This window comes from Lepidochelys kempii, chromosome 5 (assembly GCF_965140285.1).
Source record: "Lepidochelys kempii isolate rLepKem1 chromosome 5, rLepKem1.hap1, whole genome shotgun sequence".
Classification (NCBI taxonomy): Eukaryota; Metazoa; Chordata; order Testudines; family Cheloniidae; genus Lepidochelys; species Lepidochelys kempii.
The window spans coordinates 73738686-73761501 of NC_136384.1; the positions used below are offsets into that span (position 1 = coordinate 73738686).

The 22816-nt window shown below is 39.1% G+C and overlaps 1 protein-coding gene across 3 annotated transcripts in view; it reads right to left on the bottom strand.

Annotated features, from left to right (window-relative positions):
* Window positions 1-1332: 1332 nt before the first annotated feature.
* Window positions 1333-22816, bottom strand: part of FEM1C (fem-1 homolog C) — a 32695-nt gene continuing 11211 nt past the window's right edge. The window contains exons 3-5 of one of the 3 annotated variants that reach the window (XR_012159005.1): window positions 6116-9074; window positions 4866-4893; window positions 1335-4165 (exon numbers count right to left, since the gene is read on the bottom strand). Coding sequence is in view for 1 of the 3 variants with exons in the window: in XM_073344741.1 (XP_073200842.1) it covers window positions 7765-9074 (1310 nt within the window). In the remaining 2 variants the exon portion in view is untranslated. Of the gene's footprint in view, window positions 9075-22816 lie in introns of all 3 variants that reach the window. The other 2 variants (XR_012159006.2, XM_073344741.1) reach the window with 2 other exon arrangements.

Here is a 22816-nt window from a genome sequence, read left to right on the forward strand (position 1 = left end):
AAACACCTCTCAACCAGGTGAAACCTGCCCTATCAACAGCAAGGCAAAGTCAAGCACGATACACAGCAAAGGTTGGTTTTAACAAGTTCCCCACTTTTACACAGCAGACAATTTTAAAAGAAGTAGATCAATGACATTCTTATCATCATCACATGCTTCTGCAGTACAAACGAACAGAGGGTCACAAAATAAGGAACTGGAACTTCCCGCATAGATAAAACTAGTGAAACTTTTAAAATACATTGAAAAATGGACACGTTTAGGACCGTTCCTCAGAAGTCCCAAAGTGTGCAGTGTGTTAGAACTACCACATCACATGCTTTTAAACAGAGGGCCGAGCTTCTAAGTACCTTCCTCCATTCAAGTACAGGAATCCACTTTATGTGCTCTCAGAGTACTTTGTTTATGGATTATAACAATTCACTAAGGGCATGATCTTGCCCAGTACCCACCCAGAGTCTTGCACAAGGTAAACCGTGATGAACAGGACAGCTAGTTAGGCAAACCCAACCCTATACTAATTCCAGTGATGTTAAGCAGCTGCCAAGTTATTTTTCTGCTAAGTAGCTGGAGAATAGCTTAAGAGAGAAAGTGTAGCGAAGTTATTCCTTAGGGTGATAAGGATCATGTTGAAGCCCATGTTTCTTCTGACACACCCTTTTCCCCAGTACAGTTTTGTTTAAATTAAAAACAAACAAAAAACCTGTACACTTGTAAGGAACAAGAGTACAAGACGCTTATGATTTAGCAAGGGCCCAATCCTGCTGATGCCCTCAATTCCCATTTCAACGTCAACCAGAGCAGGCAGCAGCTGTGAAAAAAGCATGGTGACAGAAGGGAGAGAGGAAGAGGAGGGAAATGTTAAAGACAGAAGGGGCAGGGAAGAGAATGTGGAGAGTGGGAAATAAGCGGCAGAAAAGCTTGGGGGAGGGAACAGAGAGGGATGGACAGAGACGGAGGGATCAGGTATAGGAGTAACTGGGCTCACCCATTTTAAGTTTCCTTAGCGGGATTCATTCATTCCATACACAGAAAAATAAATTAAGAGGGAACATGGGTTGCAGCTCTTGGATACTGCAAATGGGCTGAGCCCTGGGTAGAGGTAGGGGCAGGAGGAGAACATTCTGGACCAAAGATTGGGATGGAGTGTGATGGAACAAGGATTTTTCCACGTTGACTAGCATGATTAGTGTTCAGAATGGTAGGTGCCAGGTATGTTTTCTCAAGCCATAACCCTTCACAGTCTTAACCTTTGTCAGCCACTGAGGAGTTTCCTTTCCCAAGCCCCATTTCATAACAACTTTAAGCATGTTAAAGTAAGGAAGAGTTGTCATCCTTGAGTAGGTCAGACATCTTATTTGCATCACTCCATACAAACCTGATTACATAGTGTTTCCCTGAACCTAACTCCTACTGAAGTTGTCATCAACGTGAGTGTCAACAGTATCAGAGCTCACAGAGTTAAATTTGAATTCACTGTTTCTCCCCAACCCGATTAGCAGGCTTTCGCAACTTGTCTGCAACTATTAATTTCTAGACAAACTTGACGTACATTGTTCTTTCACCTTATTTAGGAAAACAGGCAGATAAACCTCATGGTGTGGTTCTGGAGAGTTTGTGTTGCTGCAGATTTCATGTTTCCAATTACATTCCATGGCATAAATAGAACACACAGTTGAGCACAGTAACTTGGGAGTCAACAGCATGAGAAAAATGATCTGTAAAAGTGCTGCTGCCCCAGTTCAGAGACCACCGTGACTGGCACAGTATAAGAACTAAACAACAACAAAATTAATACTTGTTCCTGTTTTTTTTTTCTTTTCCCAAGAGACTATGTGTGTGAAATTAATGAAAAGTAAATTTAGAGATTGAGGAAGCCTGGTCTTACAGTGAAGTCACAGGACAGACATGTTCAGTATATCTGATACATCCTCCAATCAGTAACTACATACTACGCTGGCAGAAGGAATTGACAGCATGATCCAATTCTAATTTTTCAACTCTAACTTTGATTTGTACAAATTAGCACAGCCATCTAAAAGTCTGCTGTAGCAAGGAAGGCTGGAAGTGGCAAGTTGCTCATAAACTAAACACGGCCCAGCAGCAGCAAGGACCCAATTCCAGATTCTTTCTACTAATATAAGTTCTCTCATTATCCATCAGACCGTAAGACTAATCATCAATCTAGCTAAGAATACAATTTATATAAACATTTGTTTTGTTTTCCACTTCAATATTTCCTATTTGGCTCATGTTAAAACCATGTTTTATTTTCCTGGGGGGAGGGGTGGAGAGGGGGAAATGCTAAAGGAAAAACATCAGAGGAGGCTGCACTTGAGTTAGATAGATGGTGCACTGAACATGGCTGAAAGCATAACAAAGACTGTTGTGCCAATGGTAAGAAATGACAACCAATCACAAGCAACAGAAAAACAAATCTATGTTTTTACGCCAGTTTATGTTTAGGGTGCGAGATTTTGGTGACATATTATGAATTTTCCTAAAGTTTGTTCTGAAAACTGCTAATTAGGTTTGGTTATGCTGTAAACATAAGCAGATGTATTATTTAACATTTAAAGTGGCACTATTAACCGTCTGTTAATTTTGTGTACTTTCTCTCCATCAGCTACAATGTCTTTTGGAAACTTGAAGTTATTTTTTCCCATGCTGCCTGTATTCTGAACTCAAACAGTTCCATTACAGACAGCAGGCATGTTTAGTTCCCTTTTGGATACAGTCATTGATAGCAGCAGGAGGAAATGTCGAAAGCTGTAGCATCAGTGTTTAGCCATTCTTACCTTAATAGAAAATGCCCTCTTTCTTAGGGATGCTATAGTAGCCCTTAAAGAAAACAGATATAGACTCAGCCAGTTGTTCTCTGAAACAATTTTACTTTAATTTGCATTTTGGAGCCTAAAGAAATTAAGAGCAGAGAAAAGTTTATTCCCTTTTTACATTTCTATTAAAGCTTAATTACTTCACGTAAAAAAGAAATTGCAGTATTTCAATACACTGAGCTAGCCCTGCATAGGAAGTCTGTGACACGATGGGACGTTTATACAAAATGAGTTAAAAATCAGGTAAACAATCACTTTTCCACTTTGCCATCAGCGAAGGGTCCAAATCCATACAAGAGTTATTTTCACATTTACAGAAGCCAAGTGATTTGTACAGTATAAAATAGTGTCCTTCAAACTAGATCTGATTATCTCTTCCCCTCATTTACAATGTACTGCCATCAACTCTTCTCCCACAAAATTACTTTGTAATACCAATTACCATACCGTCAATTGACTTTACAGTAAAGAAGATCAACATTAGTACAATGTCTTCATATTCACTTATCAAAATGACATAATCCAGTCAGCATTCTACTCCTTACATTTGAAAAATCATTTAGTGAAATTTATAGCATAAAGTAGTCACATACACAGCCACTATTACTTTGCAATTGATATGAAAACTGAAGTGATACAGATGTTTTTCCTAATAAGGATTTTATCCTTTTGGAGAATATCTGCCATGACATTCCATTTCTTTTTTAAAAAATGGAAATAATTTATGTTCATCCAGTTTTAAAAGCAGTTCTCAACAGAGGATTGTTTTGGAAGCTAGGAAATATTTACCTATATTTTCTACCAAGAGCTGTTGCAGATTTGGTTTGGAATGAGACTGGATGGCTGAGAGATTGGGATTGATATCTCAAAACCAGGTTGGAATTTAACATCTGTCAGCTATTTGGTGACCTACATGAAATGAGTCGACTGTCTCATTTAAGTGGCTAGAGAATGGATGTCTGTATCACAACAAAACCATTTAAAATGCTATCAGACACTAAGGATTGAGTAAGGATGAAGACTAAAAAAATTACCCTATCCCTCAAATATTTTGGTCCTCCAGTTCAGGAAAGATGTTTAGTGCTGGAATAGAGAGGTAAAACTTCCATTAGTACTGCTGTACATTATCTGCAGATAAACAGATGGCTCTCAGTTCAGCCCCTTTCACAGACACTATATTGACGTAAAATTAGAATTTGAATGTCAGAAAGCCTACCTTTTACATTTGCTGAAACACCACCACACTGTTGCTTTAAGAAGTATCTTTACTTTGTGCACTACAGCAGTCAGAACCACCAAAGATAGCATAAATGTATGGAGAGTACTTGCTATTAGGATGACAACAGAGAGAGAAATATAAATTTCACTGTAACATTCCAAGGGGGGAAGAAGAAAGTTTCATTTTATACCACTTTTATACCACCACTGTAAATTTTCATCTCCCTGGCTGAAGTATTCCAATGAAAACTCTGAGTGGGATGAAGAACAAAAAAAATCCTTTGAGTGTGTGTGCATATATGTATAAAAAAATCCACCTTCACATCTCTCAAGAAGCAGGCCTCTTAGGGGTATCGGTATCTCATCCTCTTAGGAACATGCTGTAGATTGTTTAAATACTTTAAAATGTGTTGTACCCCAAAAATGCATAAGATTGTATGTAATGTCCTTGACACACACGTGGCACTGGGTTGGTACCTCCGGAACAGTACATTCCAGTTACAGAAATATGTAACAGGAAGATAACAGAGGGAAGGAGAAAGAGGGTTTTAAGTAAATAATGACAGAAGAGAAAATAAATCATCATGTTCTGAAGGTCCTTTAGTTCCTTAGCATGCCTCAATTCCAGCTAACAGTGCTGCTGCATTTTTGCATCACTGTGTTGCACTAGGATAACTACATTCCCAGTATTAAAGGAGTAACACAACCAAGAACAAAAAGTAATCAGAACCTTGTTTCAGCTGGTGGACAGCTAAGTTTAGAGCCTTATTTACAAGCTCAATAAAAGCCCACAGCACCTTAACTTATTACCTTCCAACAGAGTCTGGACTGCTTTAATCTGAAAGAGAAATAAAAATTAAGAAAGATAATGTGAACATTGGCGGCTAAGTGGCAGACAAGTTTAAATGTGCCAGCCATTACCCTCTGGAAGCCTAGGTTTAAATACCCAGAGATCATAAAAGTTCATTAGGTGGCCTCATGCAAAATTTGGAACAACAGATTTGCTGTAGGTCAGGATAGAGGTACATTGGTAGATATACAGGGAAAACATGCACAGGAGATTAGTCCCTCCCATACTTTAGGATATTTGCATACATTTCTTTAAAAGCAAACAGTAGAATAAACTTTCATACTAAGACTTGGCAACCTTCATTGGATCACTATAGATTAAAAAAAAAAAAATGATGTGTTCCCTAAGGTTTTTGTAGCCAGAAAACTCATGGGTACGTTTTCTAATTCAGAAATTTTGTTAGCACCAGAATAGCAGCACAGTATACCTATTTTTAAAAATCACAGTTCTGGACTCTCAAAGGTAAAACTCTTGGAGAAAATGGTCCAACCAAATAACTATAGCTATCCATTATCCCATTTAAAGTTAGAAATGTAAACTATTAATGAAGAGCAGCACAGATTCTAGAATACAAAAAACAATGTTCTAGAATCTCTTTTTGTATTATCCATGTTAGAGTTCCAACCACATTGTGGCTTATTCCTACAGCGTGGTGTTGGTTATTCATTAAATCTTCTTGAAGAATGGTAAGTGAAAGAGGAAGAATGTTGAAAATAAGAAAATGAAGTAATGAAACTTGTTCTTACGATCAACAATTGGTGTACCATGAGTTTTAATAATTATAAATCAAAGAATTCAGATAATTGAATAGAAATGTACTATTGTATCCTTGTGAGATTAACTCAACTTTGCTTTTCATACAAACAATGCAAATGTGCCATGGGACAAAAACAGAGAAATTTGTTTCAATATATTTTAATGCAGTTTTCAAACTTTGAAATATGTATAAACAACAGTGCTTCTGACATGACTGCTGGCTGTTTAAAAGTCATCATGATCTGAGGGTGACCCAGTCACTCAGCTTCACTTTCCTTCACAAAGTAAGAGAAGGAGAGAGAGAATACCTAAACAGCCAAAAGATAAGGAAAGCACTGCCTTTTTACTTACTGTCAAAGATGTGCTCATCACCAATGCAACTCAGAAACATCAGAGACAAAAATTTTTTAAAATCAAATTAAAAAAAAAATGAAAACCACTAAGTTCAAGTCACCTTAGTATCATTAATTTGGCTTTTGAAATTCCTCTGCTATCATCTTTGTAAGTTCATAATCTGATGAAAGTCCAGAAAAACCCACTGAATTTCTGTAGTTAAAAAAACATTAGGTATGGTTACTGACCATCACTGAAAAGAAATGCCAAGTCAAATGACGTCCACTGTGCTTGACCATTGAGCTGGCAGTAAGTTGCACTCTACTCAACCCAAAAGAATTTTTTCTCTTGAGAACAATTTAAAAACATTTGTAGGGCTAATGTGCCTGAATAAGTTTCACTCTGAATCAACAATAAAGTGCTGAATTATATTAAATTACCTGAATCTTACTCATTTAGAATCTTCACTTGCGGATTTCTAATCAAGTTGAAAAAGCCCTTTTTGCTGAGATAGCTACGCAGTTGTGCAAATATTATAAAAATAGGTAACTTTCAATAGAAGTTATGTACACACCACAACCTCTGGTGTTTAAGTATGGCTGACAATACGAGAGATGAAAAATGCATGCAAATTATCTACAAGGGTATATTTAAAATTAAGAAAAGGGACACTGCTATGGAATTTTTGATACATTATAGTGAGTGGCTCTCTGCCAAGGTAATATAATTATACTAGATGTCTAAACCTGGTTTGACAAGCATCATGCCACCAACATGCTTTAGTTCCTTTTGTAGGTAAGGAAATTGATTTGTAATTTCAGACTACTGCATACATTCAATTAATTTCTTATTCAAGTGTATTATTAAGTTTGAGGTTAAAAATTTGAGCAAATTCTCTACATCTAGTCACACAATCAGCACAAACAAGACATTAGTGCAGAGGAAAAGAGTCAGATGTACATGATAAGGACTCTTCCCCTTGCTGCATGATGCATCAGAATGACAGACTTAAATTTCAACTGGGTTACCAAGAGAACAAGAACAGATTTTTCTCCCAAATTTAGCACATATTTCAAGAGGACTAAGAAAGCAACCTCAGATACAGCTAGAATAAAAGTCAAACCAAAAAGTTTGGACAATTGACACGTAGCTCCAAAAATTGTCATGCTGTGAAGGAAGTGTTCAGAAAAAGCTCCATAAAACTGCAAAAAATGATGTTTGAACTGAAGTTGGCCAACTGCTGCATAGAAATATGCTAACACACAACAGTCATGTTTAAGCCAGTGCATAGAGAAGATAAAGCACTTATGGTAATTGCAAATGTTAACAAGTCCATACAACTTGTTCAGTTTAGCAATGAGTTCATAGAAAAAGAGAATTTGAGTAGAAATGCGCAAGCAAAAACAAAAAAGATGACCTTCCAACTGTATAAAAACCACATACCAGTAATAGTAAAAAGACACCAGTGAAAAATATTCATCTCAGTCCCAAACACCCAACAGGCAAATAAAACCAGAGTAGACAAGCCTTTGGCGGACAATTTTAAGAGAGTCTAAATATGGCATTACATTTCTAAATAATCCACAAAATATATTATATGGCATATTCATATTAAATACTGGGTAGCCAATTCTGCAGATCTGATGCTAATGATGCTTTAGCCAATGAGAACATGATAGGTCAAGCTAAATAAAGGCCGGTGTATCACAACAGTGCTTGAGAAAGCAACAATTAAGGTCACCAACTCGTGCTTCAACAATTGTCATACTATCATCTATGGAGCAACACAAAGTTCTCTAGCTTTTCAGGGATGTGCCCTTTATAACATATGCTGTGATTCACTATAACACGAGCAGCAAGACACTGCAATGTAGTATGATTTATGGGCTGGATCAAATTTTTTGCCATTTCCTTCTCATCCAGCAAGTCACTAGCAGTTTGTTTATGCAAGTTTGTGGTGTCAAAGTGTGAACCTGACTTGATAAGAAGATTCATGATGTCTGGATGGTTGTTCAGTGCAGCAATGTGCAAGGGGCTATTATCATCAGAGTCTCTGACATTTACATCAGCACCACATTCCACCAGTATAGCAGTAACTTGTAGAGAGGGGAACTTGCAAACAGGGTAACGACCCACACATGTAGTATTCTTATCAACAGCAAGGTGAAGTGGGCTGAAGTTATTCTTCCCTCTAGGCTGCAGTTTAAGAAACCTGTAAATAGTTTGCTTTTTAAAATGGTCCTGTTCTGGACTGCAAGGAACTTTTTCCAGCAAGCAAATTAAATGCAAAATGATAGAAAGGGCTTTGTTCAGCTGTATTTGGTCAGGTGGACACTGAGTTTGCTTGATAGCCCGATCTATTTCGAGGACACTTTTGCACAGTATTCCCATAAGATCATCAAATGTAACGGTGGTGCCTAGGAGGCCTTTTGCCCTATCCTGTAGCATGAAGGAAAAGAGTTCAGCAAATGACAGTAAACTGCTGGCTGTCATAGGGCTCAGTGGATCTAAATTGCTTTGCTGCATGTCCAAAGCATATTTCCATAGGTTGATGCATCGTTTAAAGTTTCCAGAGTCTGCATAGACTGCACCTCTGTACCTAATATAATAAGATGTATCTGGGTGAGAAGGACCAAGAATACGTTCTCTAATTAACAGTGCTTGCATTCTCATCTCATCAGGGTCTGCAATAAGATTTTCTAGCTCTTCTGCACTATTCACCTCCTTGGCATAGTCATAAGCCATAATTAGTGTTTGTGGCACAGGTTTGCTGAGGATATTAGTCCTGTCACTGTACCTCATGTCCATAGCTCTTTTCCAGTATTTCAAAGCACCAAGAAGATCTCTTTTTTTGTCCACAAACGTTGCTCCTAAAAGCTCCAAAGCATTGATACGTTCTGCCTTACTGGTCTGTACATGCTGCGTCAGGAAGTCCACAATATTTGTATGACCTGTCACACTGGCTGACAGAAGGGGAGTCATTCCATAGCCATCTTTTTCCATCTTTGCACAGTATTTAAGAAGCATCTTCATGATGTCCAAGCTTCCAGATTCTGCACAGTCATGTAATGCAGTATTTCCTGACAAGAAAAGAAAATCTTAAGTGCACAAAAATCATGGTATATTTATAGAGCTATACTAATAGCTAAAGAGCAATACTTCATGCATACATGTCAAAACAGGCAAGCTGCAAGTTAATACCTGGAATATGCTGGACTTGATTAAAATACCAAGGTTGTCAAGCAGCTGTACAAGTGCAAAGTTACTTGATAAAATTAAAGATGTTTCAAGTAAACTTTTGTCTCATTACTCCAAAAAAATACAAAACAAAACAAATCCTGGATCCTTCATTCTGTGGTAATTTCATATTTGCTTTTAAGGATAAAACATTAGCTCTAAACATGCTACCTCTGTCCTTCTAGACTTTTCATATATCCTTCCTCCCTTCCACTACCTGATTTAAATAAATAAATAAATAATCAAACCACCTCCCAATACATATAAACTTATGCCAACTCTTCAGCAGGTTCATTTACTTGCACACGGTACTCTCATCCCCTACCTTTCATCTGGGTCTTTAGATAGTAAGTCTTTCAGGGCAGGGATTTTTCTTTCTGTACTTGTATAACACTAGCATAATGGGGCTCCAATCCCAACGGGGGTTTTCTGATGCTGTCATAACATTTAAATGATCTAGGAAATATGGCTATTTCATTTGTCTAATCTACATAAATTCAAACACTCTCGCCTTTGTATTTGATTAAATTATTCTACGGACACTGGGTTGATGAAGTAAAATGCATACAGCATATTTTGTCCACCTAGTCTTTATCCTAAAGTCTCAAGCTTTATCCCCCTGCTATTCTGGTTAGGATTCCCAAAGCCAAGAATAAGTTAATAGAAGAAAAAAATAGTACATTGTTTCTTGAAAATATCATGAGTGTAGTCTATACAAGAGAGTGTAAATTGTAAAACACATCTGAAGAATGTATTTTTAACGATCGATTATTTCCCATCATTACCACACTCCAAGTGTATCTTGTAAAATGTACTAAGTGTTCTAATGCAGTGTGTGGGAAGAATCCAGAAAAATGACAGCAAGCATTAATGACATTTCACCGAAAGCCATGTCTGCAGCAAAGCTGAAAGGAAACATTAGAAGCTACAGTCCACCAAATCTTTCATATACTCCGGAAGTACTGTAACTGAACGTCTTAGTTTAAATATGTACATTTCACCAGCAAAAAAAGATAACCAAACAATGTCTAGTGCAGCTGATTTCTTTAAAAAGTCCACAACTTAATACAAGCTGTTCTTTAGCTCTTCATCTGATACTACATTAACAAGACACTAATTAGAGAAATATCAAAGTTCACACAAAAATCCAGCTACAATTGCAGTGAAAATTCTAGCAAACAGTAAATTTCCTACAGCATCAGAACTAACTGGAAGTCAATTGAGGATCATACAACCAATGAGAATTATTATTTCCTTGCTAGCTGGTCAATATTTTTGGTGGAAAACGGTCACTCCACAGGAAATTAGATATATTATCTTATTGTCAGTCAGTTTTCCACTAGAACCTACTGTTACAGCTTCTGCAGCTTTGATTATCGTTGCTCCAACCAGACACTTCACCATGTTCTCCTGCTCCATATTGTTCATGTACTTTCTGGGCCAGATGCTCAGTTGCATTCTAATGGCTTTGTGCCACCCGAGATCAGAGAGACTAAATCTGGCCAGCTAGGAAATTCTCTGGTGTGGGGGAGGTCCCAGCTGATACAAAGCCAATATATCTGCCCCCAGCACCACTCACTCATATTCAACCCAAATGTAGGTGGTGCGTCAGGGTCGAGAGCAGGTATAGTTGGCATATGCTATGCTCCAGCTATGCTCAAATGGTGTACAGTCTTAGAACTACAGCCAGCTGTCACTGTTGCACAGGTCACTCTACATTAGATTGTAGATCAATCCCAGTAATCAGAAGGTGGTGAACAATTTCTCTGACAGACCCTCCTTTTCCTTAGCACAGCAGAGAATCTGGGCCACAGTGTCTCTGGCTTTGTCTGGATTAGGAAAAGTGGTCAAAATTAGATCTGGCTCAGGTAGCATGTCTTAGCTAAACCTAAAGTACCCTTAACCTTTTTCTAATATTGATACAAGGTAACACCTTGTAGCTCAATTTAACTGGTTGAGTTGAAACTGAGGTCCAACTGCTATATTTATTTCTTGATCAACTAATTTAGACAGCAATCTTCTTTGTCTGTAGAAGGCTTTTGTTCTAACATTCCTACATCATACCTGTTTAAGAGTAGGACATACCAAACAAAACAATGGAGTCAAAGATAAATGATCAAAATGCATACAGCTGAACAAGAATGGCTGGGGATAAAGGTAAATACAGAATTACACATATTATGGTTTTATTTCCAAAAGTTCATTTCTGGTCTTCATTCTTGTCAGCCATGAATGTAGTCCAAAAACTTCACAGCAATTGTATGGCCATTAGCGAACTGGTGTCTCGGATCTTGCTGAAAGAAACACCTTTAGGGACAGCAAAAAACTCTTAAAATTTACATAAACATTCAAATACAATGATTTTTCCATGGGTAGCAAAGATATATTGTGTGTTTACTAAATAGAGTCTGGTCTATGTTGGAGATCAATACTACTATATTTAAGGATTCATTACGGATTGTTTCCCCTTCTTCCATTTTTCTGTAATATTGTGAACCATGTTAAAGGAACAATTTACATTGAAATATTTCTTCTACTGTATTGTAGTTAAGTACGTAAAACTTGTACATCTAAAAAACTTTGGGATATTCAATTAAGTCAGATCTAAGTTTTCTGAAACAGTCGCCAATGCTATTGCAGAAGTGTCTTTTAAAAAAACAAAAAACAAAAAAAACCCCAGTATTCCATATATACATAGTCAATTTGTTTCACATTTGTAAATCCTGATTATCAAATATGGCAGCAACATACTTTTTTTTTTTTTTTTAAAGCATTAGGGCCTCATATTATTTAAAGTAGTTTCTACCCATTTTCAAAGTAAATTTTGTCTTCTGGCTTCCCAAAAAAGCTAGATAAAAAAAGAGAGAGTGTTATAAGTTCTGCAAGAAAACTTTCAGGAACATTATTAGAAAACCCACCTTACTCATCTACACACTAGTAGCATGTAAGAAACTTGCCCTGGCAATAAGCCATAAATCTGTACAGAATGTAAGCTTTTTGGTTGTTTTTAATTTTCTGGTTCTTATGGTTACAAAGATACCTTCTCTAAACATGAACTGGTGTAGTGAGGTTTTCTGGCGTCTGCATTAAAACAACTCAAATGCCTATGCTGACAGCTGCAGCAGCATGAAATTAATGGAACTCTGGTCAGTTTTACTGCCATTTGGAAAAGCTACTTAGTTCTTTTCATGTCAAGTTCCTTATACTACAAGAAGATATTAGTTTTCTAGGTCACCCTGTCCAAATTTATTATGCAACATGAAATGGTCTTCAGATCTAGTCAACACAGGACAACAAAAAAAGCCTTTAGTGCATACAGAGAAAAACAGAATTTGTGAATTCAAGAGAGACAAGGTGGGGGATGTAATTATCTTTTACTGGACCAACTTCTATCGGTGAGCAAGATTAGCTTTCGAGCTTACAGAGTTCTTTTTTAGGACTAGGAAATGTACTCAGATCATCAAGTTAAATAAAAGGTGGAGAAAACTGTTTAGCATAAGTGGTTAATACATTTCAAGGAACTGTTCAAGATGAAGTGACCAGTTAACATGTCGGGGGGGGGGGGGGGGGAGGGAGAGAGAAAGAGGGCGCAGGGGAGAGTGACATTTTGTGAATTCAAGTAATGCAATGAAGGGCTTATCTTCCTGTACAGCGCTACTGAGGCTCAGCTACACTGGTGCAGCTATGCTGCTGTAGTGCTTTAGTGAAGACGCTCCTATGCCAACAAGACAATTTCTCTCTGAAGCTCTCCTGTCAACATAGCACTGTTACATGTGGGGTTAAGTCGGTATAACTACGTCATACTACGTGTGGATTTTTCACACCCTCCCCCCAAGCTATGCAGTTATTCCAATTAGTTTGTGTTCAGACCTGGCCTGAGATTAGTTTAAAACGACAGCTACTGATTACGTTCAGGGTCAGAGGAGCAAGGGGAAATTAGATTTCTTGTTGTCCACTTCTTAAATCTGAAGTATAGTCATACAATTTAGGCAAAAACTATGGGCCTAATGCTGGAAGATGCTGAGTGCTCTCAATTGCCACTTGATAAGTGTCCTCAATTTCTATGGACTTCACAGGATCCCATCTAATTAGTTTCATCCATAATTTGAGCAGCTCTCATGACAAACATTTTCAAATTACACCTACTTATGACATAGTATCAAATATTGTTGTATGCAGTGTTGTAGCTGCATCGGTCCCAGGATAAGAGAGCGAGAAGGTGGGTGAGGTAGTATCTTTTATTGTTTCTCTCACCAACAGAAGTTAGTCCAATAAAATATTACCTCACCCACCTTGTCTCTATAGTTTCAGATAGTTATTTACAGAATCTATAGATTTGGAAAGTCACGTAAAAGTATACAGTTAATCTTGAATAAACTATAGTTCACCAAGATACATTTGCAGTGTCCTAACTTGACTTCTCATCACTCTAGGAAATTAAGTCACACCATCCCTACTGTCTTGAGTGTAGGGAAAAATTTTTTGGTCCCTGATTAGCCTACCCAATTTGCCAGGGATTTCCAAACTCCAGTGACATGTCTCAAAAGTAAATGGGATTATGGGGCTTTTATTTTAACAGACATCTCTCTTCCACTTATTGCAACCATGTATGGGTCCAGAGGATTCCTCCTTGATGGATGCCCTAAGACTTCATTAGGAATTAACAGGGAATACATGACACAGACCAAAACAACAGTTATTATCCATAGCTTAGTATAAGATGTCACTTCAAAAAATAATGTAATGTTTTGTGGACCACTTGCAGTCTTCATATCCTTTCTTGGTGGTGCACAAAAAAAATATTTTGAGAACCAAGCAATGGAGTGGAGGAGAGATTAGAACATTGGGTGGGGAATATAAATAATAAAGCCATCTCTCTCACACAAAAGAGTCTATAAAACAAAGGATGGAAAATGCTCAAATGTTACTGATCATTTTGTAAATGGTTTAGTCCAAAAAACCCCCAAAAAAACCAGGACTCTCCTGTGACAATAACTATTCTACTAGAAATTGGCAATGGCCATAAAGCTTATCAAAATGTTAATCTTTTCATGGACAAAAACAACCTAGATCCTGGTCTTGTCAGCACTTACTACCAGAAGTTGCACTATTGATTTCCAGCAGCAGAAGTACTATACTTGACAGTGTTTTCAGGTTCAGGCCTGTAATTTATGAAAAACTATGAAAAAAACCTCTCATTTCAACACTTGTCCAGTCCAGTAAGTTGTCTTTCAAAAAGTGTTAAACATAAATTTTAATATTCATTTTGGTTGCACTGTCAACCAAATATCCACATCCTCACAACGTGTTTTTTTTCCTAGTGTTCTCTATCTATTCATTTAAAACTGATTTTACTTGTATAGTTTATAAGGAAGTGTCATTCTCCCACTGTTCAAAACCTCCCCATTTTTCTTTTTGGCAGGTTCTCAGCTGTGCCTTCTGATGGGAGCTCTGCCATAATATTTCAAACAAGCTAACTGTCCCAAAATAGGATTGAAATCAAAGTGACAGTCTCGCAACCTCCACATGAATTCAGAGACAAGGATATTTCCTGTAACTGTATGTCCTACCGGTCTAAACACATTCGATTTACCTTACAATTTTTGTTCATTTTTTCCTTAATTTTAGCCTTTTAGAATTGCAGAGCATTTATTTACTGCAACTGAAGTCAAACGCTAAGATGTGTCAGACATATCTAGAAAATGGAACAATATATGCGGAGTAACAATATATGGGGAGGAGGTGACCAGCCCTCTGTGGAGAAAGAGGTGGTTCAGGACTATTTAGAAAAGCTGGACGAGCACAAGTCCATGGGGCTGGATGCGCTGCAACCGAGAGTACTAAAGGAGTTGGCGGATGTGATTGCAGAGCCATTGGCTATTATCTTTGAAAACTCATGGCGATTGGGGGAAATCCCGGACGACTGGAAACAGGCTAATGTAGTGCCCATCTTTAAAAAAGGGAAGAAGGAGGATCCTGGGAACTACAGGCCAGTCAGCCTCACCTCAGTCCCCGGGAAAATCATGGAACAGGTCCTCAAGGAATCAATTCTGAAGCACTTAGAGGAGAAAGTGATCAGGAACAGTCATCAGGAAAAGTGATCAGGATTCACCAAGGGCAAGTCATGCCTGACTAATCTAATTGCCTTCTATGACGAGACAACTGGCTCTGTGGATGAGGGGAAAGCAGTGGACATGTTCCTTGACTTTAGCAAAGTTTTTGACATTGTCTTCCACAGTATTCTTGCCAGCAAGTTAAGGAAGTATGGGCTGGATGAATGGACTATAAGGTGGACAGAAAGTTGGCTAGATTGTCGGGCTCTACGGGTAGTGATCAATGGCTCCATGTCTAGTTGGCAGCCGGTATCAAGTGGAGTGCCCCAAGGGTCGGTCCTCGGGCCGGTTTTGTTCAATATCTTCATAAATGATCTGGAGGATGGCGTGGACTGCACCCTCAGCAAGTTTGCAGATGACACTAAACTGGGAGGAGAGGTAGATATGTTGGAGGGTAAGGATAGGATACAGAGGGCGCTAGACAAATTAGAGGATTGGGCCAAAAGAAATCTGATGGAGGTTCAACAAGGACAAGTGCAGAGTCCTGCACTTAGGATGGAAGAATCCCATGCACCGTTACAGACTAGGGACCAAATGGCTTGGCAGCAGTTCTGCAGAAAAGGACCTAGGAGTTACAGTGGACGAGAAGCTGGATATGAGTCAACAGTGTGCCCTTGTTGCCAAGAAGGCCAATGGCATTTTGGGATGTATAAGTAGGGGCACTGCCAGATCGAGGGACGTGATCATTGCCCTCTATTCGACATTAGTGAGGCCTCATCTGGAGTACTGTGTCCAGTTTTGGGCCCCACACTACAAGAAGGATGTGGAAAAACTGGAGAGAGTCCAGCGGAGGGCAACAAAAATGGTTAGGGGACTGGAACACATGACTTATGAGGAGAGGCTGAGGGAACCGGGATTGTTTAGTCTGCGGAAGAGAAGAATGAGGGGGGATTTGATAGCTGCTTTCAACTACTTGAAAGGGGGTTCCAAGAGGATGGATCTAGACTGTTTTCAGTGGTAGCAGATGACAGAACAAGGAGTAGTGGTCTCAAGTTGCAGTGGGGGAGGTTCAGGTTGGATATTAGGAAAACCTTTTTCACTAGGAGCGTGGTGAAACACTGGAATGCATTACCTAGGGAGGTGGTGGAATCTCCTTCCTTAGAAGTTTTTAAGGTCAGGCTTGACAAAGCCCTGGCTGGGATGATTTAGTTGGGGATTGGTCCTGATTTGAGCAGGGGGTTGGACTAGATGACCTCCTGAGGTCCCTTCCAACCCTGATATTCTATGAAACTAAGACCAGGACTGAGGTATTAGCTTTGTAGTAACTCTTACTTTCTGATCATTTATTGTGTACAGACATGGAGACCAAAAAAAAAAAAAGGGTGGGGGGCGGGGGGGAGAGACAGTGTTGTAGGTTTTATTATGTATAAAATATATTTGGTGTTATGTATTTATACACATACATGAAAAAAGGACTTTCATAACTTATGTTCAATTTTCAAATTTTATTTCACAAAAGGAACAAAAATCCCCCCCCCCACCCCAACTCCACTTGCACTTATGACAATTTTAATTACTTTTCTGCCCCAGGGCATCTTGTACTGGTCAAAAATGTCAAACATCCTTAGAATATCTTGTCTTTTTGCTATTTAGTTTATGTGGATAACTATGTTTACTACCAAGTTATGTCCCTTACCAGACGGAACCCACTGGAGTCATGCCAACTTGACAGGAGTGTCCCAGGACATTACTTCCCTGCACTGCCCCCTTAGGCAAAGGGTGGCATTTCAGGTGCTCCCTCCTCAGTTTTCCCTCTCAGCAACCCAGTAACTGAACCTCAAGGTCTCTTGACTCAGTAATACCCTCCCTGGGCTGGTTTATTATAAAACCTTGTGAAAATAGTCCATAACAAAAGTCGCAAATAAAAAGGTTCTTCTGGCTTTCAGGGTTTCCTCTGAAGCCCACCCTCTGAACTCTGTTCCCAATCCCCTCAGTTACCGTTCAGTCTGTCTCTCTGCTTACAGTAGGAGCCCCAGCCCTCTTCCTGGAGCTGGGAAATTCAACCACTTATTATCCCTCTCTTTAAACAAGAAATTCCCAGCTCTCCTGGATCTGGGTTGTAATTTAGGGCTCTGGAGGGCCTTAGCCAGTTCCTCTCTCAGCTGGCATTTTCCCTAATTAGCCCTCAGGCTCAGGGGATCAGTAGCTCATCTTCTACTACTGGTGTCTGCCTTGTTATGAGGTAGTAAAAGGCAGCATATATGCTACTCCCTATCTCCCAGCTAATTCCCAACTGGTTGATTGGGTGACGAGGGGAGCTTTGCCACTCCATCTTTGCAAGGGTCCTCCCCTAAGCCCCTTAAAGATACAGTGGCAGGATTTCCTCCCAAGCACCATTCATTCCCAGGATCTCTTCCTTTCTAGCCATATCCTCCTAAGGTCCTTATATTGAACCTTTCAAACCCTAAAAGGGCCATGCCTCTTGGTGAGGTTGGTTGACCTCTAGGGACTACTGCCTTTAAGGGGCAGGCTACTCTGTCACAGGCAGCATAGTTTCTCTTCCTTGTATATGTTTCCAGCAGTGGCTGCTATATGCTTAGCAGGAAGAACTTTACCATGGCTATGGTCCTAATGATGCAAGGAGTGATAACTTATGGAAGAGAGCCTTAAGTCCATACCTTTTATGACCAAGAATACCAAGCAGAGTAGACTCCCTCCAGTCGCTCTTCTTTACTACCTATTCTTAAGAGGCATGAATAAGGGTAAAAAAAAATATTTAATGGCTACCTATTCAGTGAGCACCATTCAACTTGGACTCTGAATGAGGCAGGGAGCCTTTAGAAAAAAATAGTATATAATCATATAATTAAAGTGTAACGCATATGCATAAGGAGGCCAATTTAAGGTGGTACAAGTAACTTTAATTCTGGCATTTCCTAACTTTTCAGTACTTGACTTGGCAATTTTAACATCAGTTTATTGTAGCTTTCTTTTTTAAATTATAAATTTCACAGGTTTTTGAAAAAGCAAACTGAAAAAACAAATGTCATCACGTAGAATCATTCTCACTGTCCATATGGGTCATCAGCAGTGTTGGAAACATTCGATCCAAATCACAGATCTCTACCATTTGAGCTAATGGAGTAACCAACAGAAGTAGTAGGCTGGTATACTCTATGTGGACCAGCCACTAGAGGAAGGATTGGCCACTTTTAGCCAGTGGGTTTTACATGTATTTGTTAGACAGCAGAGAACAAAGATACCACAAGTTCTATTTCTGGAAGGAAGTGTGTCTAGGAGTTACAGACCCTTCTGCCTTGATCTCCAGAGCTTGCTCCCTCTTTAATCTCTGCTCTGGCTTCAACCTGTTCCTGCTCCTCTGCATTTCAATCAGGCTGCTGCTTCTTCTTCCAAACTGCTGGTGCACCAGCAGGAGGATAATTGAGACCACACGTGACAGAATCTCACTGCTCAATGCCAGTGGCCAGGACCATTGTGACCCCGATAATGCGGAGGAGCAACTGCTGGGAAAATCATGCTCAACCCTGGAGCGGGGTATGCTCACTGTAGATGGAAACTTGGGAGAATTTAGCTACCAGCCTCTAACAAAGATCTACTGAAGATGTGAAAATGTTTTTCTAGAGGCTTACAACTGAGCCAAATTCTTGTGAGTTTTCACAAGAACAGCAAAAGGCACCTCTAACCCCAAGTTGATTCCCTTCTCCAGGATTTCAAGTCCCTCCACCAAGGAATGGAAACACTAAAGCTTCTCAATAGAACAAGTGTAAGAACGTTTGAATATTGGCAAAACAACATTTTTCCCTAACCTCTTTCTTGAAAATGGTTAAACTGTTTTCACTGATACTTTCCAAAATAAAATTCTGCCTAAGGCAGACACCCAGCATAGAATGTTTCAGCCTGAATGGTTAAAGTATGGCTAAGGTATAAGTAACTAAAAACAGGGTCTTACATTGGGGCTGCTCTTGGGTCCTCCCACCCCAGGCAGGTGAAGGGGTTCAGGCTCCCAAGGCCCCCTCCAGCTTCCAGCTTGACTGGGGGAGGGGAAGTGGAGGGGCAGCGGCACAGAAGGGGCGAGAGCACGGCTACAACATTGCAAGAGAAACTGTCATGACACATTGCAAAAACCCCAAACACGCAAAACTAAAATTAGCAGCTAGCTGAACAAATTCAACTCTAAATCAAACATCTTTACAATCTCATGAATTTACCATAAGTGGACACACAGAGAACCATGAAAAAAGTAGAATATTCCATAGAGAATCTCACTGCCCTCTCAAACTAGACTTCCACCTACAAACAGATAATTTTCCTTTTTACCTATGCTGAAAGAAGCCACAGTTCTACCAGTTATCAGGCTGGAACTACCAGAAGTAGTTGGGTTTTGTTTTTTAATTATTTGTATTACAATAGTATTTACAGGACTCAACTGTACAGAGAACAGTATAAGCACAGTAAGAGACAGTCTCTGCCTCTAAGGCTACATCTACACTTAAAACACTAGAACAGCACAGTAGAGGCCTGCGCGGATACAAAATTTGTATCCGCAATCCACAAAAATAATCCACGGATGCGGATACCTGCAGATGTTCAGCAGATATCCATGGGTTTGCAGGGCTCTATAGCACAGCTCATGATAGTGCTTCAGTTTAGACATTCACTATAACAAGGGGAGGGGTTCTTCCATTGCTGTAGTTAGTCCACCTCCCCGAGAGTCAGTAGCTAGGTCAACCAAAGAATTCTTCCATCGACTTAGCGCTGTCTACACTGGGGTTAGGTCAGCATAGCTACAAGCCTTAGGAGTGTGGATTTTTCACACCTGAGAGACATAGCAATGCCAACGTAAGTTTTCAGGGTAGACCAGCCCTAAACTTTAAACTGAATTAAGATGAAACGCAACAAGTGTTCGTAACGATCAGAAGGGACACAAGGAGAGGATAGGGGAAAGATTACAAGAATACACATTTATATTGACCAGATACATGCACAGAGAGATGGCTTTGGTTTGGCTACTTTTCAAAAATAAATATATTATGAACTTGGTGAAACCTTGTTATGGGTTGGGTTAAAGCTTCTGAGGTTGAGAAGTATGAACTCACCTCTTCAATTAACGTAACTGTAAATATAAGTCAAACCTAAACCAAAAGGGGTGTGTGAACCTGCCCAGGACCTTTTGGGATGAGTACTGTTTTGGGTAGGTGTGTGTGCGGGAGTGATAGAGAACACAGATACTAAGGCCACTCACAGACAAGAGCAGCAAGAAAAGGCAGGGGAAAACAAAAAGCCTAGTAGGACACAGGAGCCAGTAAGAACAGTGACACCATGGAAAAAGCTAGACAGAGAACTTTTGGGTCTGGGGTTGGCTAAAGAAACTGCTCCTTTTGTTCTTGGTTCCTTCTGGATTCAGAAACACAGGACTTTGTAAATAAACAGAACTGTATAAAAGAAATACCTGATTATCACCAGTTTCTACTTCCAACTGGAACATCCCCAAGGCCCCAAACTTTGACTAGCTGCTCGGGTCAAAAGGGGCAACAGCCTAACAAAGTCCATCAGTGATCTATCTAGTAATCATCAATTGTCAATTTGAGGGGGAATTTGAAAGACTGGCTATAAGGCTGTAAGGACTAGTTCTATCCTTAAGGCAGATATTCCATGCATTACCAAAGAATTTTGAAAGTATCACAAAAACAAACTTATTAATAAAAAGTACAAATGTTAAATATTAATTAAGACTATAAAGTGGTTCAAATATCAATATGATAAAGTCACTAAGTGGATAATTAGCAGACTGCTCTGGTTAGCATCTGTGAAGAATTTTCACACTGAGGAGTATAGGGGTTAGAGTGGAGAAGAGGACCGTTTGTTTAGAAAAATATTAATACAAAAGGCTACTTATATTGCTAATAATTCTCTGTCCCCTGTTGTAGGTGCATGTTTAAGTAAGCATTCTTTCAGCCTGAGACTGCAGTTAAGTCACAAGCAGGACATTACTTTGTTGCCACAAAAATAATTGGTAAATTCAGCATTATAACTCTATTGCTAGATCAAATGAGGAGATAACTGGCAAGGCAGGAAAAGCCTATGTGAAGCACCTCTCTTTTGATAAGTAGTTTCCATACACCATTTTTCCAAGGGAAACAACACACAACAGTTGTTAATGTATGTTAAAGAAATGGTGTCAAACATTTTAAAGTCTTTCTAAAAAAAATTTAGTTATGATACTATCACCTCCTTGGAAGGCTCAAAGTGAAATCTCTATTCAAATCAGTGTCTTCTCTTTTACAAGTTAGTTTTTTTTACCCCATTTCTAATTCCTTTTCCTTATATTATATTATAATTATCTTATTATAGAATCTGACCACTCATCTAGATTCTGGATATTCACGTTGATCAGTATGACAACGAACACGAGCATGCGCCATTCTGAAGGGCATATATGCTCTCCTCAAAGTACCGTAAGGAACAGAATGTAACCAGAATTGATAATCAGAGTAAATCTCAGTTGGCTTTGGGCCTTTACATTTTACAGTTATATTAGAGCACCTTTTTCAAATAGCCAACAAAATGAAAAAGCACTACACAAATGCTACATACGTCAGTGCAACTAATTCTTTAACTCTCCAGTGCTACCGAAGTACATCTGGAGATTCACATTTATAATTAAACTATTTTTCTCCCCCCATCCAGGTCGCTATCAGAGGCAAATCATTCCAAAATAAATAATTGGCCTGTGACAGGGAAGGGAAAAGAAGAGAAGCAGTGACACACACAGTGATTTGGCTGGACCTGAATGAACGTTTTGTAAATATATTAAGTAGATTTAGTTAAAGCTTGATCATGTTTCTGGATTAGTAAAACAATATTAGAAAATTAAAAGGAAGTCATTCTTACCATTTCACATGCAAGGCCCCACTGCTGAAAATACTTGGTTCAGATGCTAAACATCAGACACTTGTAGTTACATTGAGTTCAACAGAATTATTCAAATGTGTAAAGTTAGGCACATGCATAAATATTCACAGGTTCAGGACCCAATAAAATTACTGATCTTCTTGATTTAAAGATTAAGTGTTTATATTGCACTAACTTCAAGCAACGCACATAAAGGAAATAAGTCATCTAGTAAATGTATTTATTACTTTAGTTTTAAAGACTGATTATATAAACATATTGATATGTATATAAACACTCAGGGGTAGAGCCACAAAGGGCTTTTTGCCACTTTAGACACCTAAACCCAACACTGAGATCCGCCAAATCCTCTCAGCTGCCACCTAATTCTGGATGTGCCTAAGTTGCATGGTACCTAAACTTTTGCCAGTGAACAAAGCTGCCTAGGTCCCAATGCCACCAAGTGGCTTGGCACTCTAGTTCACACCTGAACTCCAGGGGAATTCCAATCTAGGCATTCCTCCATCTATCTCACTTGCAGGGGTCAATCTATAGGTGTTCTCAGAGTGTGCCTAACCCCACGGATTCATAGATTCATAGATATTTAGGTCAGAAGGGAC